Below are 14,288 nucleotides of genomic sequence, written 5' to 3'. Positions count from 1 at the left end.
TATTCACCAGGTTCAAGGATATTTTTGTAGTTATGTGTCTAGTTTAGCATTGCGCGAGCATTTGAAATGGCGCGTTGGATATTCCTTGTTCATATCGGCAAACAAAAGATTGTAGTTTTAGTTGTCAGCTCGACGTACGCACAGATGGTTTAGACTCTAGGGTTGGGCATGCCGTGCATCTCCGGCCATCTCTCTACTAGGAATCATTTCCGAGCTTCGCCACTATGCACTGCTGTACCTTGGCATGCATACCAATGCAACTAGAGGACACAGTACTTTTGTGTTCTCATGTACTGTTAATATACAGGTACGCTTCGTATTTACGAACTCGGATCACGCAGCTTATTCATCTATCTGTGCCCAGACTGTACAAGTGTTGACCACATAAGCCCGCGCATCAGTAATCAATCTCGAATGACCAGGATTTTATACGTTGGCAGCACGGAAATAGCACGTCGAGGTTACTTGTTGTGTAAGTAATTTCATCTTTGTTGATATATACAGTATTTACAAGAGCATATAGATTACAGCTCTTTTCCTTCCTCACCCATTATATACATTTGCTGATCAAGGTATATCATCTCCTTCGCCATTGTCCTCACAGTACTCCTACTAACTGAGTTAAACAGACCGTTGAAGTCCAAGTTGTGACCACAGCTTCTGTGCAAACACATTCCCTATCTCCCACTTCTTCGCTCCGTGGGATAGAATCGCCGCAAAGGGCGAGAGCCAAACGTCCACGTTGCACTTGCACAGGTGAACTCCGTGCAGCCAGATGGTGCCTCCGTTCCGTATCCAATGGTCCACCTCGGGGCTCTTCCCAGCACCCAACGGCACGAATCCAAAGTCTAGCTCGCCACCGACGGGCAGATTCATGCAAGTACATGCAGACGTGTTGTTCTGGATCCATGTCCACAGGATGGCAGCCCCCGCCGCGATGGTCATGTGTGCGATGGGATCGACCACCTCTGCTTTTAGGTCAGAGGGAGACGACATGTTGGAGCCGTAGACGCGATATGCAAAGATGGCGTGCGAGACGGCGATCCGGGCGTCCTGGGATGTGGCCCAGTCGTGGATCTCGGCGTTGTTTATGGTGGGTGTGGTGGAGAGGTTGGCTGGGGTCACGCCTGGGGATGAAACGACGGGGAGGCTTTGCATGTAGCTGTGGACGTCGGCGTAGATGTGCATGTTGAGGAGATGGTATAACATGGTGGCGCTGAAGACGAAGGAGAAGAAGCGATCCCGGACGGGCTTCTGCCAGTCCTCGTGGAAGGGTTCCTCCTTGGCCGAGTAGGCCCTCAGAAGGAAGTCGATGTGCATCTTGTGCTGTTCCGGTTCTTTCCAGATGGAAGTCATGCCGTCGAGCTGCAGCTTGCAGCGCTTGAGACGGGCTGATATCAGTTCCCTTTGTTCGCTGGATACGCATAGGTTTGGGTTTGGGCTTCCTCGCATCTTGTTGAGGATCCAGACATAGTTTGTCACGCCCATCATGCGAATCTGCAGGTCCTCGACGAGAATGACGGGCGAGATTGGCTGCTGCGATCCCAGCGCGAGGTCACATATCCTATACTGGGCGCGTTCCATGGGCTCCGAGGGCCATCTCCTGAAGAAGACGTCGAGGCCGTAGGCGTTCCATTGGCCGAACGTGGATGTTAGGCTGAGACTCAATTCTTCGCGCTGCAGAGACGGGGGTTGCTGGGTGAGCAGAGATATATATGTGTCGAGTTTGAACATGTTTGCGACGAGTCTATGAGAGACACACGCAAAGGTTAGTGCGACGAGCTGTTTTTGCCACTTCCCTGCACGACTTGACCACTGGCTTTACTCACCTTTTCCATTTCTCCTTCATCGCAAACACCCAGGGGGGGAAATCGCCGCTGAAGTGAATCCTTATTTGATGATCGATGGCATCGGCGGTGAAGATTCTGAGTTGTCGACATACAGTTATGAGGAGGCTCAAGAGAAGACGGGCCCTTTTCATGTTTTTCTCGCGCTACGGAGATAGGTCAGCATGTGTCTCGAAGAGGGTGTATGAGGGTGCAGCAATCTGGAAGACGTACGCCGCTTTCGAATGCGAAAATGATATTCAACAGGGACGATTGGAGTGATCGGAGAGGCCAGACGCCGTTTGGATCTGCGGTGGATTCTGTCTGTTGAGAGTATGTGTAAGTATCTCGACTACACACAAGCATTACTAGCAGTTACTGACCAACTCATCGAGTAATCGCTTGACGAGGATGCTATGAATGTCGAATACAAGACTATTGTCTTCAGTGTCATTCTGCAGCCAAAAGCCTATTATAATAGCGGTGCTTCGTAGTGTAACGGAATCTACCTCGTGCTCAAAAGTGGGAGCATGGAGTACCGGCCACCGGTCATGGAATCGACCCATGTACGACTTGATACACGACGCGGACCACTTTTTCACTTCTGGGGGTGGTGGCCGCTGAAGCCTTGACGAAGACCCTGAAGATCTTGGCCTAGAAACAGCTTCAAGTACCAACTGTAGTCCTTCGATGGCAACGGAAGACGCGTCTTGTTGCTGGGTCCCCTGGCTCTCCGGTGCCGTGCCGTTCATGGTATAAGACATGGGCACAGCATGATTTGTGTCAGGCTGAGAGCCACCGGTAGAGGCTGAGGCGTCTGTGGGGGCCGATCTGGCAGGATCTGGGGAGCGGGATCCATGACCCGAATGCAAGGACGAGGCGCTACCTTGAGGCGGATTGGCCGCAACATTACCATTAGGGGCAGGCCCTCTGGTGAAGGCACAATCTATGCCTCGCTTGGTGCACAGAGAGCACCGAACGCCTCCATCGCATCGGATCTTGCTGGCATGGCATGCATCACACGCGCGGACTCGTTTAGAATCCGAGGGGGCGGAGCCATCGTGAAGCGTCAGATGGCGGCGAAGGAGATCACTGTGACGCCGGGTGGTTTTAACCTTTAGTATGCGTCTTGTTGATTTTCTCATTGGGGAAAGTTTTCTTTCTTTTTCTTCTTTGTTTCTTCTCTTTTTTCTTATCTACAGCAGCACCCAGACAGAACATTGATCATGGGGCAGAAGACAGAGGGGGGGTGTAAGAGGACTCCTATTGTACTCACCTGCGACTGAACGATCGAGAGCACACATGGCACGTGAAGGAAGGACTGCCATGGGTAGCCTGATGCCGACGGAGATGCTCTTTTCTAAGAAAGCCTCTCCCGCAGTGGCACAGATGTCGCTCTCCCGTGGGTGGCCCCATCTCTCGAGGCTAGAGATGTCGTCTCCCACTTCCCATCCGAGGTGGAACTCTAAGGATGGAAAGCAATTGCCAGGGATCCGGTTGGCCAGAATTTGCAGTTGATAGATCCAGCGGAAAGACACCCCGTATTAGGCAAAGGCCTGGTACGATGATCTCTGCTTTGAGAGAAGCCGATATGCTGTTCAGCCCACTTTGCAGCCTTTTCTCCCACTGAAGCCGAGATGCAATGTCAAAGATGGACACGCCCGCAGGCCCGGAAAGCGGAATTACACGGGAATACAAGAGGGTTGCGAGGAAACTCGGCGAGTATTCTCGCGGCGACTTGAACGAATTACCAAGCAATACAGCCCAAAGCAGCGCGTTGGTGTTGTACACCAACCGTTGGGGCTGGTGAGAATGCAATGTGCGTTGAGGCGGGATCGGAGCCTCGGTGGGATGTGGAAACGGGAGAGGCGAAAACTAAGATTAGGCCAAGGGAAATGCGGCAAAAGGGAACAACTAAACCAATGACCAAGGCGATATGTTGAATACACCGAATTACCCAGTACGAGAGGGTTTCCCTGAAAAAAGAGAAAACGGAAAAAATTGGGAACAGTGGGATGAGAGCAAGAGTTCCTCGGGGCAGAGGGGATGATAAATCTCCGTATTATTGATGGCTTACAAGATGCGAGTTTCACGTCTTCAAGTCGGCATCCCACTTGGCGCTCGGTGAGTGTGCAGCCTCGGCATCTCCCACTCCGCAACGAGTCTAGTCGCGATGCTAGGATATGTCATCTCGAGGCTTGTGCTTCTTTCAGCTCTAGTCGCGCTGCTAACGCTCGGAGCGGGATTCCGAAACGGTCCACAACACCATGACGAGTTGTGGGATGGGTGGGAGGATGGAGGAGGAGCTCTGCATACAGGATGGCCCCTCAAAGTGCGCGGTTCTGTTCTGGGACAGTAGAGGAGTAATCAGGGTGGTGTTGGTGTTGGTGTTAGTAAGCCGGGGATAGGATGGTGTCATTGATGCAAGATAGTCGAGGGGTGTGTGCAATAGTGTTGAGGATTGCATAATCGAGAGGGGAGATATACACCATCGACGCTCGGCGAGTGCTTGGAAATCATTGTGTGGGATTCAACATGATGAGTATTTCGACAATGTATATAGTGTAGATGCCTTTCCTGGGCTTTGAAATAGAAACTCTAGAAGCAGAAAACATAGTATATAAACAACACAACATCGCCTCAATTCTAATCTGCACTCAAGCATACAACTATCGCATACAACTATCTCGTCTTATAAACAATACACATCTACATAGTAAACAACAACCGAAGCAATGGCTGTTACTTCTCTCAAGAACATTGCCCTCACCGGTGCCGCCGGCGCTGTTGGCTCAGTCGTCCTCAAGGCGCTTATTGCCGCTGGCAACTTCAACATCACCGTCCTCCGCCGCAACAAGTCTACCTCGACATTCCCTGACAATGTCAAGGTCGTCGACGTCGACTTTGAGTCTGTCGAATCTCTGACTCAGGCTCTCGCCGGCCAAGACGCTCTCGTGTCTACTGTTGGCACAGAAGGCCTTGGCGAACAGCAGAAGAAGCTCGTCGATGCCGCCGTCGCTGCTGGTGTCAAGCGATTTATCCCGTCCGAGTACGGCTGCGATCTGGAGAACGAGCTAGCCGCCAAGCTGCCCGTCTTCCAGCCCAAGATTGGCGTAGCAAGATATCTCGAGGAAAAGGCCAAGACAACTCCTCTCACATACACATTCGCCTACAGCGGCCCGTTCTTTGATTGGGGTCTGGAGCACAACTTCATCTTCAAGAGCGCAGAGTCCAAGCCCATATTGTATGACGGCGGTGACACCGTTTTCAGCACTTCGACTCTGGATGCCGTCGCTCAGGCAGTTGTTGCCATCTTGAACAAGCCCGAGGAGACCAAGAACCGCGCGGTCCGGTTCCAGAGCGCGGCGATTTCACAGAACCAGCTTCTCAAGGTGGCGAAGGAGGTTGCGCCTGAGCGCGACTGGCAGCCCGAGGTGGTGAAGATTGATGATGTTACTAACGCTGCGGATGAGAGATTGGCCAAGGGAATACTTGGACCAGAGACGTTTATTCCGTATCTCGTTCGCGCTATCAACGATCCTCGGTATGGTCCGCAATTTACGACTTTGGATAACGAGCTGTTGGGAGTGAAGCAGTTGACTGAGGCGGAGATTAAGGAGATTGTCAAGAGCAAGCTCAGCAACTAGATTATAAATTACATAGCTTTAAGCAATAAACTAAATACTATATAAAACTCTCTACATATTTCTGCTATAGATACAAAGACAGCTGTTTTACAATTGATGTATGTTCGTATAGGTTATGCATGTCGTATTAGCCGCACCGTAAGCCTAACTAATGACAAATAAATTACTCCGTGAGAACGTTAGGATGGTTTCGTCTATATAGCGCCAAAGGAGTGTTTTCCCTGCTAGGTCCAGCCATGCATGTGTAGTAGGCAGTCTAATTCATCTCGGCGAAGAGATTGGTGCAAGGATGGTTGGCCATGACAACACGCGAGTGCAGGAGACACTAACATAAAGTTGTAAGTGTTTGAAACATGGCTTGATTGTCATTACAACTGCGGGCGCGAAACGGTTTTAATAGCCAATTGCATTGTTCAAGTAGATATTTCAATCCCGATTGAAAATTCCGGAGTGCGTTGAACGAATACATCGACATTATTGTATGCGCAGTGAGTTGACACATTCTCAAAGTTATAGGTAATTGATCTCTTAACGAGCCAATTGTCCTAGCATACGAACGCTCAAGCCTTCATACACCCCTAAGAAATATTTTAACTGCTTTAATCTGACTGTAATCCTCTAAGCCACAGCAATGGATTACCCTCCTCTAAGCGGCTTCTCTTTCAGGCCTCAGATCTCTCTCCTAGTCTCCGGTCAACACTGCATTGACCATCTCTAAGCAGAGCCTAGACAATGGGAAGAGTCCCTAAAATATGAGATTTGAGATGCATGGGCTCGACTTCACATGTTGACGAAGACACCTCCAGGTCACCTCAAAACCGGGACAACAGTCATATAAGCCCAAGCTGTGAATAGGAGACACATGATAGACTAAACGGCTGTGAGAGAGGTTCTCAATCGGATATATTAGACAGATGCTGCGATAACTTGAATAGATATATTAAGGCTTGGCCTGCTGCTCCCTCTTCCTAAAGTCAACCTTCCTAGGATATCAACATGTCGCTTCGTATATGTGACAATGACAGCGCAAAACGACGAAAACAAGAACCACGGCAACCCCAACTCATCTTTCTCATTCACACTACTCCTCGTCCGAATCATCAACAGTCTTGACCGGCTCCTGCTTGACCGGAAACTTCATCTTCCTAGTGCCCTCTGCTCCCCAACCGCCAAGTCCCCCTGCCGCTGCAGCCCCGGCGAATCCAGACGACGCTCCCACGGTGAGTTTGCCAGCGGCCTGGTTCTTTCCAACGCCGGGCTGGTTCTCGGCCCAGGCATTGAGCTCATCGCGCGTCTTGCCCGTGTACTTGAGAATGTCTTCGTCGGTCGGGCCGGCGCCGCGCTTCTTGTCTTCGTAGCGCCGATAGAGGCTCTTTTTGCCGCCGTCGACGTCGGTTGAGTCGGGGGCCGAGTTGGAGTTACCCATTATTGTTGTTGTTTTGGGGAGACTTTGATGTTTGTTTGCAAGTCGTGGGTTTTACTTGTGTGTAAGACAGTTACTTCAGATGGGTATTATCCCATATACACGTATAGATGGACGCACGCGATGAGGCAGATGGAATCGAGTCTATACATAGATAGACGGATTCAGCCTCACGCACTAGGCCACGTCACGATCGACTAGCCCAGGCCCCCAAATAAACCTCCCGGATTTTGCTTCCCAAACGAGCCCAATCTGGTTCGATCCAACATGATTCGCCTCACCCAACTAACATCAGGGCTGAGCAAAAACGCGGGGCCAAGAGGGAAACGGGCCGAGGGAAAAGGCGTCTGTGACACGTTCAGCCTCACGAGTAGTCCGTGATAGCGCATGTCTCAAGACACCACTGTTGGGCCAGATCCATGTTGGAAAGGGACTCGAACCTGGAGATCTCGAGATAGAAAAGTGCTTGCCCACGTCAGCATCTCAGATCACGAGTCCGTCCCTGTTCGGATCGAGCCGAGGTCAGCCCCGTCGACGCGGACAGGGTTCTTTTCCGACGCAGCTGATGCATCATCTGCAGATTCTGCAGACATGTCGGATACTTTGTGCTGCGTCTTGACAGCTCCCACTTTCCTACGGCCGCCGGCAGTGCGTTTCTTATAGCCCAGTTTCCGCAAGGTGTGGCGGATGCAGTACTCGCCCACGTCCCAGCCCAGAGCCTGCGCAATCTTGCCGTAGGGCATCTGCTCATTGTCCTTGGACGCCATAAAGGCCTTGAGCTCTTGGATCTGCGCTTCCGTCAGCTTGCTAGGCCTGCCGGGCCGAGTGATTGGCGTCTCTGTATGCGAGAGGGCATATTGGACCTGGCCCAGTGACAGGCCCAGCTCGGCACTGATGGCAGACTGAGTGTAGCCCAGGCGACGCATTAGCTGGGCATCGCGTCTCTGGTCGCGCGTAGTGTCGGGGCGTCTGGACTGTTCCTGTTCTTGCATGGCGAAATAACTAATCACTCGAAGTGAAGCAGCTCGATGAGGCTAACATAGAACAGAGATAGCGCACATGGTTTGTCTTATAAACCGAAGAGATTGGCATGTGGGGAAACAAATATGTAATCTTCGTCAAACCCTGCCGTTTGCTTAGCACATCAACCTATCCATTTGGTATCTCGTCTTATGCGCCCTCTCAGCAAAGACTATCGAGTTGCTTATATGTGTGTCTTGCCTTTTCAGGGGGGGTGAGTAGGGCGAAATAGCGCCGGAACGTAACACGAAATAGTAAGGGGACAATTGGTTCTGAAATTACCCGTCGGCTTTAGGAGTTGTACACGGACAAAGACGAGAAAAGTCCGAATCTTATGGGAGAAATATAGGCCCAGAGATGAGGAGCGCAACAAGATGAAAAACAACGCATCATTCGAGATTAAATCGTAAATGCTGTTTAAGGGAAAAATCGAAATCATAAAATTCCTGGAAACCGTGGTTCTTTAACAGATTGAAACCCGAGACATCCGCAAAAAAAGAGGCGACGGAGATACTAGAGAGAGCCATGGATCAGGCCAGTAACTTCAATGTAAGGTGTCAATAGTTGCAGGACGACGGAGCTTCTTACGCTCCATTTGCCGCCAATCACGGAGCATCAGCACGGAGAAAATGCAAGGACACGGACTATTTTTTTGGGCAAAGTTCTTTTTCATATTTCCTTTTCTATGCTTATTCAAGTACCCTCCCTCTCTCTTTTTCTATTATCTCGCCTATCTCGGCCATTTCGCCTAAGCATGGGGGGCCAGTCCCAAAGTGTTGTTGCCAATGTTAAAGGCCACAAACTGCGACTTGAAGAAGATGTCGCCATAGACACCCAGGCCGCCCTGGGTAGTAGCCTGAAGACCACCAAAGCAAGCTGTACACGATATATGTCAGTCATCGAAATCTCAAGAAATAGGACAAAGACGGAGATGTAAGGTATTAGGAACTTACTGTTTCCTGAAACGGGCGAAAAGTTGAGGTCGGAACCGCTGATACGGGCAACATACTTGCCACCAACGTCAAGGTCCAGATCGGGCAGCTGAGCATCGCAAGGGATGGTGAAACCACCAGCCTGCTGATCGTTCACAGCACCCTGGACCTGGGAGTAGTAGCCGTTGACAATGATGGGGTCGGCAAGGAGGAGAGTGGTGCCGGTATCAGCAATGGCCTGACCACCAGCAGTAGCCTGCTGGGTAGCACCACCGTCGACGGCAAAGGACTCGCTGCTGAACTGCCAGAAGCCCTGAGAGTTGTCAACATCAACAAAGGTCAGGTCGCCCTGGAAGGCAGTGGAATCAATGGCACCGAAGGTGTAGGTTCCGGGAGCGCCCTTCTTGAGATCGGCAGTGAAGACGGGCTCGGCGAGAGACGGCGCGACGTTATCGAGGAAAGTCTTTTGCTGCTGGGGCTGGACGGTGTTGAGGGTGGAGAAGGCAAGGCCCATGAGGCCGTCGTTCTGCTGGTCGTCGACAAACTGCTGGGTGACCTCGGTGGCGATCTCGACGGCCTGGGCGTTGAAGACGGCGCCGCCAACGTTGACGACATCAGTGCCGACAGTGCCCTCGGCGCCAGAGCCATCACCGTACTGGACGAGGAACTGGGCGCCCTGGATCTCCTGGAAGGTCTTGCTCTTGGTAGGGTCGAAGAGAGTGTGGCCGGCGGTGAGTTGAGGGTCCATCTGAGTGTTGAACACCCAGAGATCAGAAGAGCCGGTGTCGAAGTCGAGGTTGAGAGTCTGGCCACCAATGTTGACAGGAGACAGGAACTCGACATCGTTGCCTTCAGGGGTGTTGGTGACGCTTCCGGTCTGGCCAGAGGCGGGCTGCTGAGCTGGGGGAGCTGCCTGGGTCTGGTTTCCGCCGGCTTGGCCCTGGCCGTTACCAGCTTGACCTTGACCGGCTTGACCTTGACCTTGACCGTTGCCTTGACCGTGGTGGTGATGTTTGCCGCTGCCAGCGCCGGCGTTGCCGTTGCCATTGGCACTAGCATCGTCGCCGTTAGCATCAGCGTTACCGTTGTTGCCAAAAACACCAAGCTCGCCCAGAATATCCAACAATGATCGACGGCTCTTCTTCTGAGCGGCAGCCTCCCTGGCAGCAATAGCAGCAGCTCGGCGAGCAGTATCAGCAGCCTTGCGAACTTCGAGAGCATCCTTCAAGTTCTGGGGCATGTCCCAGCCGAACTTGCGGTAAGCCTTGCCGAGAGCCTTGAGACCATCGTTTCCAGTGAAGTTGGGGTTAGCCCTCCGCTCAACCTTGAAGGAACGCTTCTGGACGGGGATGGCGGACGCCGAGACCAGGGCAATGAAGCCCAGGAACAGGGCGGCTAGGAGAAGCCGTGAGTGCATATTGAAATTTGTGACTGGTTGTAAAAGATGAAAATATGCTGAGAAAAGAGAAATGGATGAAATAGGAAAAGAGAGTTGATTTGTCTTTTTTGTTGTATGTACAAAGAAAGAAAAAGAGAGGAATTAAAGCCACACCAGGTGGTTAACGAAGAGAACTTCAAAAAGAGAAGAAAAGAAAAGAAGAAAAAGTAACTTTGCTTTTTTGGTCCCTCACAGAGGTGTTGGCCAAGAAAAGAGAAGAGAAACAGAAACGAAAAGAGAGGCCGGATATATATATACATACATTCTTGCTTGGCGATGGGAGATCGGATCCAGGGACCAGGGGGAACACGACAGGAGACGTGGATAGTCTCAGCATCTGCCAGCATCACAGTCCCCTGCCTAACCAATAACACGGCGAATTCCCCCATACTGGCCGGTCCCGGTAGATTCGGGGGCCCTCGTCTCTGTTCATTTCCCACCGCATTGATGAGGCTATAATCCCGTATATTGCCCTCTTTATTCACGGTTTGTGGAGACCAGGCTGGGGAGCCAAGCTTCAGACACAGGATGCCTCACAATGTGTGGGGCCGCGATGGCAACTGGCTGGAATTGGAGAAGCCCCTGGTCGGCTTGTCTCCGTACTAGTTTGGCATCTTGCTTGGATCAATCGATGGTTGTTGTGCCGTAGATCCGGGAAGGGCTTGGCTTGCGGTGGTTTTGAATCCGGGGGGATCAAACCGAAGACGTCTTCGATTATACCACGCCGACGATGGCCTCGTACGACCCGTTGCTGTTGTTCATCAAAAGTGCGTATTAAGGTTGCATCTGCACTAACTAAGACGAAGATCTCGTGTCGTGGCTTGATGAACAAGGTGCAAATTTCCGGCGGTTCATGCTCAATTTCGGGCCAATCCCATGTATAGAAAGTGAGCAGCATTACTCCTTGAATAATAATACGATTTGGCTAATCCCACGCTGATGATTCGCATTGAGCTCCTCATTTCACGCATTGAAAGCCTCGCCCTCTTTTTACGAATTTTCGGCATCACAGCCTGCCGCTCTACCAGGCAACGCCGGATGAATCACAGCCAAGAGGTCGAATTATTTGACGAGAACACGATCACTATTCAGTTTCTCTTTTTTTCCCCTTCCCCCTTCAAACAGGCCGTTTCAAAAGACCATAAAAAGCCCCGAGATTCCACAGCCAACCAACCCGCTTAGGCAGATTGTTTCACATGCGGAGGCGCTGAAACAGCGACAATCCCGGCGCTTGGCTGATGTGCCCCCATTTTCTGAAACGGGCAGCGTAGCGCCCACTTGGGCAAGTGAATAACACTGGAATCCAATCAAGGCACAATTTCGACGCTCTTTCATGTGCTTGGTGGCTTTCTAATAGCTTGTGATTTAAAAGCGGCAGCCTTCTTTCTTATGGTTGTTTTAAGACCGATACAACCTTCTAAGAAGGGCCTGTGAGGCCGGTGATCTTTCATGCTTTGCGACTTGGGCTGCCGCTTCGGGGATCGGATGATGCGAGTAAGCTTCATTATGCGACAGCGGGCTAAACATCTGGATTGAATTGCCATGGCACTTTTTGAGTTTCTTCTAATATAGTGTGTCATAGTTTGGATTTATAGGCGGATGAATTGATGATGCCGGTGGAGGAAGTAATGATGAAACCCTTGGTGTAAGTGATGTTACTTGTGAAGCGTGCAGAGGCATCATCATCATACACGAATTACTTGACTTGTCCAGCTGATTCATTTTTTACCATCATATTCCACATGGACATTTATTATCTCATGCATACCGAATGTTGTTATTATCCCTCATAACAGCAATTTAGTAATCTAGATTCAACCTCCCTCATAATTGCTACCGATGCTGTTCATGTAAGTGTAGGGTAGTTGGGCAGTCATCATCATGAGCATCATTGTATAAAGAGCCCATATAGACAAGTGCCCATGTATGTAGACAAGTAAAACAAGAAACTGCTATTTATGTTAACTATAGATTCCCATGGTAAGCAAGTATAGTTCCTTCACATGCAGAGAGTTATATGATACCACTTAGTCAAAGAGCACATCATGCAATGCTGACGAATCTTCCCATGTGTCATATGTAACCCTAACAACCAACAACCGAATTCACCACACCAAACAACATCCAATCAACACTTTTAATTTAAGCATAACTCTCACATCTATTTCACACAAACCGTCAATAGTCAAAACCACCACTTCAAGCCTTGTACTCCCCCTTGCCAACCCTCTCCACCAGCTTCTTCAGCGTCTCCGCCCCAAACTCATAATCCTCGAGGTCCAAGTAAATCTGCGCACTAATCCTCACAAAAAATCTATTCCCCAGCCAAAACATGGGAACAATCGTCTTGTAATCCGACGCCATCGTGCTCATCATCCAAACCACGATGCGGTCCCCATCTTCAGCCGGCACCACGACATCTCCCTCCTTCGCCTCACTCTTATCGCCTCGCCACAGAGGAACCGAAATGTTGGCCATCGAGCAGTTTGTCAACGTGCCCTTGCTATTCTCCAGCACTTCGGTGCCTAGCTTCTCGGCAACGAGCTTGCTGCCCTTCTTGTTCAGGTCCCAGAGGTAGGAGAGGATCCTCTCCTCGCCGCCTAGCACCTCCTTGCGATATTTGACGGCGTCCTTGACGCACAAATTAGGCGCATAGTCCCTCGTGCCCGTAAACTCAAAGTTGTTGACGAAGAAGCTCTTGTCCTTGGGCTTATACGGCGGCTCAGGCCGGATGCTGTGTTCGCCGCTCTGAGACGAATACCCATGGCTCGTGGCCAGCGTCGTCGGCAACAAATGCTGGTTCCGCACGGGAACATAAAACACAGCGCACCCACGCGGCGTAAAGAGCCACTTGTGGCAGTTGGACACGAAGAAGTCGGGATCGGCCTCGGACAAGTTCAAGCGCACCATGCCGATGCCCTGCGCGCCGTCGACGAGACTTAGCACGCCTAGCTCGCGACACGCCTTGACCATTCGCTCCCATGGAAATAAGACGCCCGGCCTCGACGAGACGACATCAAAGATGCACACTTTCGCGCGCTTCCCTTCATCCTGGACTTTTTTCACAGCGTCGCGGAAGCGCTGCAAAATCTCATCGTCCTCAATGGGATACTGAATCGGAATCTCGCGGCTCGTGAAGCGCCCTTCGCCGTGATAGTCGTACAAAAAGTCAATCACTTTCCCGCATGCATCGTACACCGTCGAAAAGCACAGCGCGACGTCCTTGCCGTCGGGATTCCACTTGAGGTTACGAAACACGGTGTTGACGCCCTCGGTCGCATTGTTGACGAAGACGACCGTCTCGACGGGGGCGTTGACGACGCCGGCGACGGCCTCGCGCGATTCGTCGGTGAGTCTTGCGAGGGCGAAGCGGATGAAGGGGTCGGGGCGGGCTTCGATGTCGTCTTGGTAGCCTCGTAGCTTGTCTTGGATGGCTCTGGGGATGCTGCCGTATGAGCCTTGGAAGATGGAGAGAGAAGATGTCAGTATAAGTGATGACGTTGAATTGAGTGTTGAGATTGAAGTTTGTTACTACTCACCGTGGTTGAGGTTCGTCCACTCGGGAGCAAACAAAAAGTCCTTTCTCATCTCACGGCCAAATACCTTGAAGCCATCCTCGCCAACCTTGGCCTCCTCCCCATCTCGTTCTCGAATCGTCAAAGACACCATATTCGACCTTAAAGCTGTGAATATCCTCAAACTCAAACGATCTTCACAAAAGCTCAGCCAGCGCCCTTGGTATTTATCTCAAATCCCTCTCTCAATCCTTTCAATCTATTCGGCAAAAAGACTCACTTCACTCTTCCGAGAACCGGTCTATGCACCAATCACCTCTTCAACAATTCAAACAGAAATTCAAAAAATGACGACAATGACAAACCTCCATGTCGATTCTCACTTTCTGACTCTTTTTCTCTCCCTCATTCCTTCTGCCCCGCTGTCGAGCGGCTTCGGCCTTAACCCCCACCAGAGATTATCATGCGTCAATGACCGAATTCACAC

The 14,288-nt window shown here is 51.0% G+C and overlaps 6 protein-coding genes across 6 annotated transcripts; 1 reads left to right on the top strand and 5 right to left on the bottom strand.

Moving 5' to 3' along the window:
* Positions 1–486: 486 nt before the first annotated feature.
* Positions 487–3,096, bottom strand: M431DRAFT_511607 (hypothetical protein). The gene is made up of 4 exons (XM_024919692.1): positions 2,210–3,096; positions 2,061–2,150; positions 1,830–1,993; positions 487–1,747 (listed from the first exon to the last, which is right to left on the bottom strand). Exons 1-4 carry the CDS (start codon positions 2,969–2,971, stop codon positions 622–624), a joined length of 2,142 nt encoding a protein of 713 aa, XP_024770368.1. The 5' UTR covers positions 2,972–3,096; the 3' UTR covers positions 487–621.
* Positions 3,097–4,455: 1,359 nt separating this feature from the next.
* M431DRAFT_511604 (hypothetical protein) lies at positions 4,456–5,496 on the top strand. The gene has a single exon (XM_024919691.1). It carries the CDS (start codon positions 4,562–4,564, stop codon positions 5,471–5,473), a length of 912 nt encoding a protein of 303 aa, XP_024770367.1. The 5' UTR covers positions 4,456–4,561; the 3' UTR covers positions 5,474–5,496.
* A 1,058-nt stretch (positions 5,497–6,554) lies between these two features.
* Positions 6,555–6,899, bottom strand: M431DRAFT_94136 (hypothetical protein; the record flags this gene model as incomplete). The annotated part of the gene is made up of 1 exon (XM_024924555.1): positions 6,555–6,899. One exon carries the CDS (start codon positions 6,897–6,899, stop codon positions 6,555–6,557), a length of 345 nt encoding a protein of 114 aa, XP_024770366.1.
* Positions 6,900–7,081: 182 nt separating this feature from the next.
* Positions 7,082–8,004, bottom strand: M431DRAFT_243948 (hypothetical protein). The gene is made up of 2 exons (XM_024913735.1): positions 7,337–8,004; positions 7,082–7,243 (listed from the first exon to the last, which is right to left on the bottom strand). The coding sequence occupies exon 1, from the start codon at positions 7,886–7,888 to the stop codon at positions 7,385–7,387; it is 504 nt and encodes a 167-aa protein (XP_024770365.1). The 5' UTR covers positions 7,889–8,004; the 3' UTR covers positions 7,082–7,243; positions 7,337–7,384.
* A 660-nt stretch (positions 8,005–8,664) lies between these two features.
* Positions 8,665–10,265, bottom strand: M431DRAFT_485406 (hypothetical protein; the record flags this gene model as incomplete). Its single annotated transcript, XM_024916280.1, has 2 exons — positions 8,665–8,792; positions 8,870–10,265. The coding sequence occupies 2 exons, from the start codon at positions 10,263–10,265 to the stop codon at positions 8,665–8,667; spliced, it is 1,524 nt and encodes a 507-aa protein (XP_024770364.1).
* A 2,220-nt stretch (positions 10,266–12,485) lies between these two features.
* M431DRAFT_94368 (hypothetical protein) lies at positions 12,486–13,955 on the bottom strand (the record flags this gene model as incomplete). Its single annotated transcript, XM_024924579.1, has 2 exons — positions 12,486–13,744; positions 13,826–13,955. 2 exons carry the CDS (start codon positions 13,953–13,955, stop codon positions 12,486–12,488), a joined length of 1,389 nt encoding a protein of 462 aa, XP_024770363.1.
* Positions 13,956–14,288: the final 333 nt, after the last annotated feature.

Source organism: Trichoderma harzianum (assembly GCF_003025095.1).
Source record: "Trichoderma harzianum CBS 226.95 unplaced genomic scaffold M431scaffold_13, whole genome shotgun sequence".
NCBI classification, from domain to species: Eukaryota; Fungi; Ascomycota; class Sordariomycetes; order Hypocreales; family Hypocreaceae; genus Trichoderma; species Trichoderma harzianum.
Note: the sequence above shows the minus strand (reverse complement) of the source record. Positions and strands in the feature narration are given on the sequence as shown.

What these genes read in the sequence shown, in the direction of transcription:
- M431DRAFT_511604 (XM_024919691.1), top strand. Translation starts at nt 4,562, where the DNA reads ATGGCTGTTACTTCTCTCAAGAACATTGCCCTCACCGGTGCCGCCGGC.
- M431DRAFT_243948 (XM_024913735.1), bottom strand. Translation starts at nt 7,888, where the DNA reads ATGCAAGAACAGGAACAGTCCAGACGCCCCGACACTACGCGCGACCAG.
- M431DRAFT_511607 (XM_024919692.1), bottom strand. Translation starts at nt 2,971, where the DNA reads ATGAGAAAATCAACAAGACGCATACTAAAGGTTAAAACCACCCGGCGT. An exon ending in AGCGATTACTCGATGAGTTG is followed by an intron (nt 2,151 to 2,209) that starts GTCAGTAACTGC and finishes TACTCTCAACAG; the next exon opens with ACAGAATCCACCGCAGATCC. An exon ending in TTTTCGCATTCGAAAGCGGC is followed by an intron (nt 1,994 to 2,060) that starts GTACGTCTTCCA and finishes CTATCTCCGTAG; the next exon opens with CGCGAGAAAAACATGAAAAG.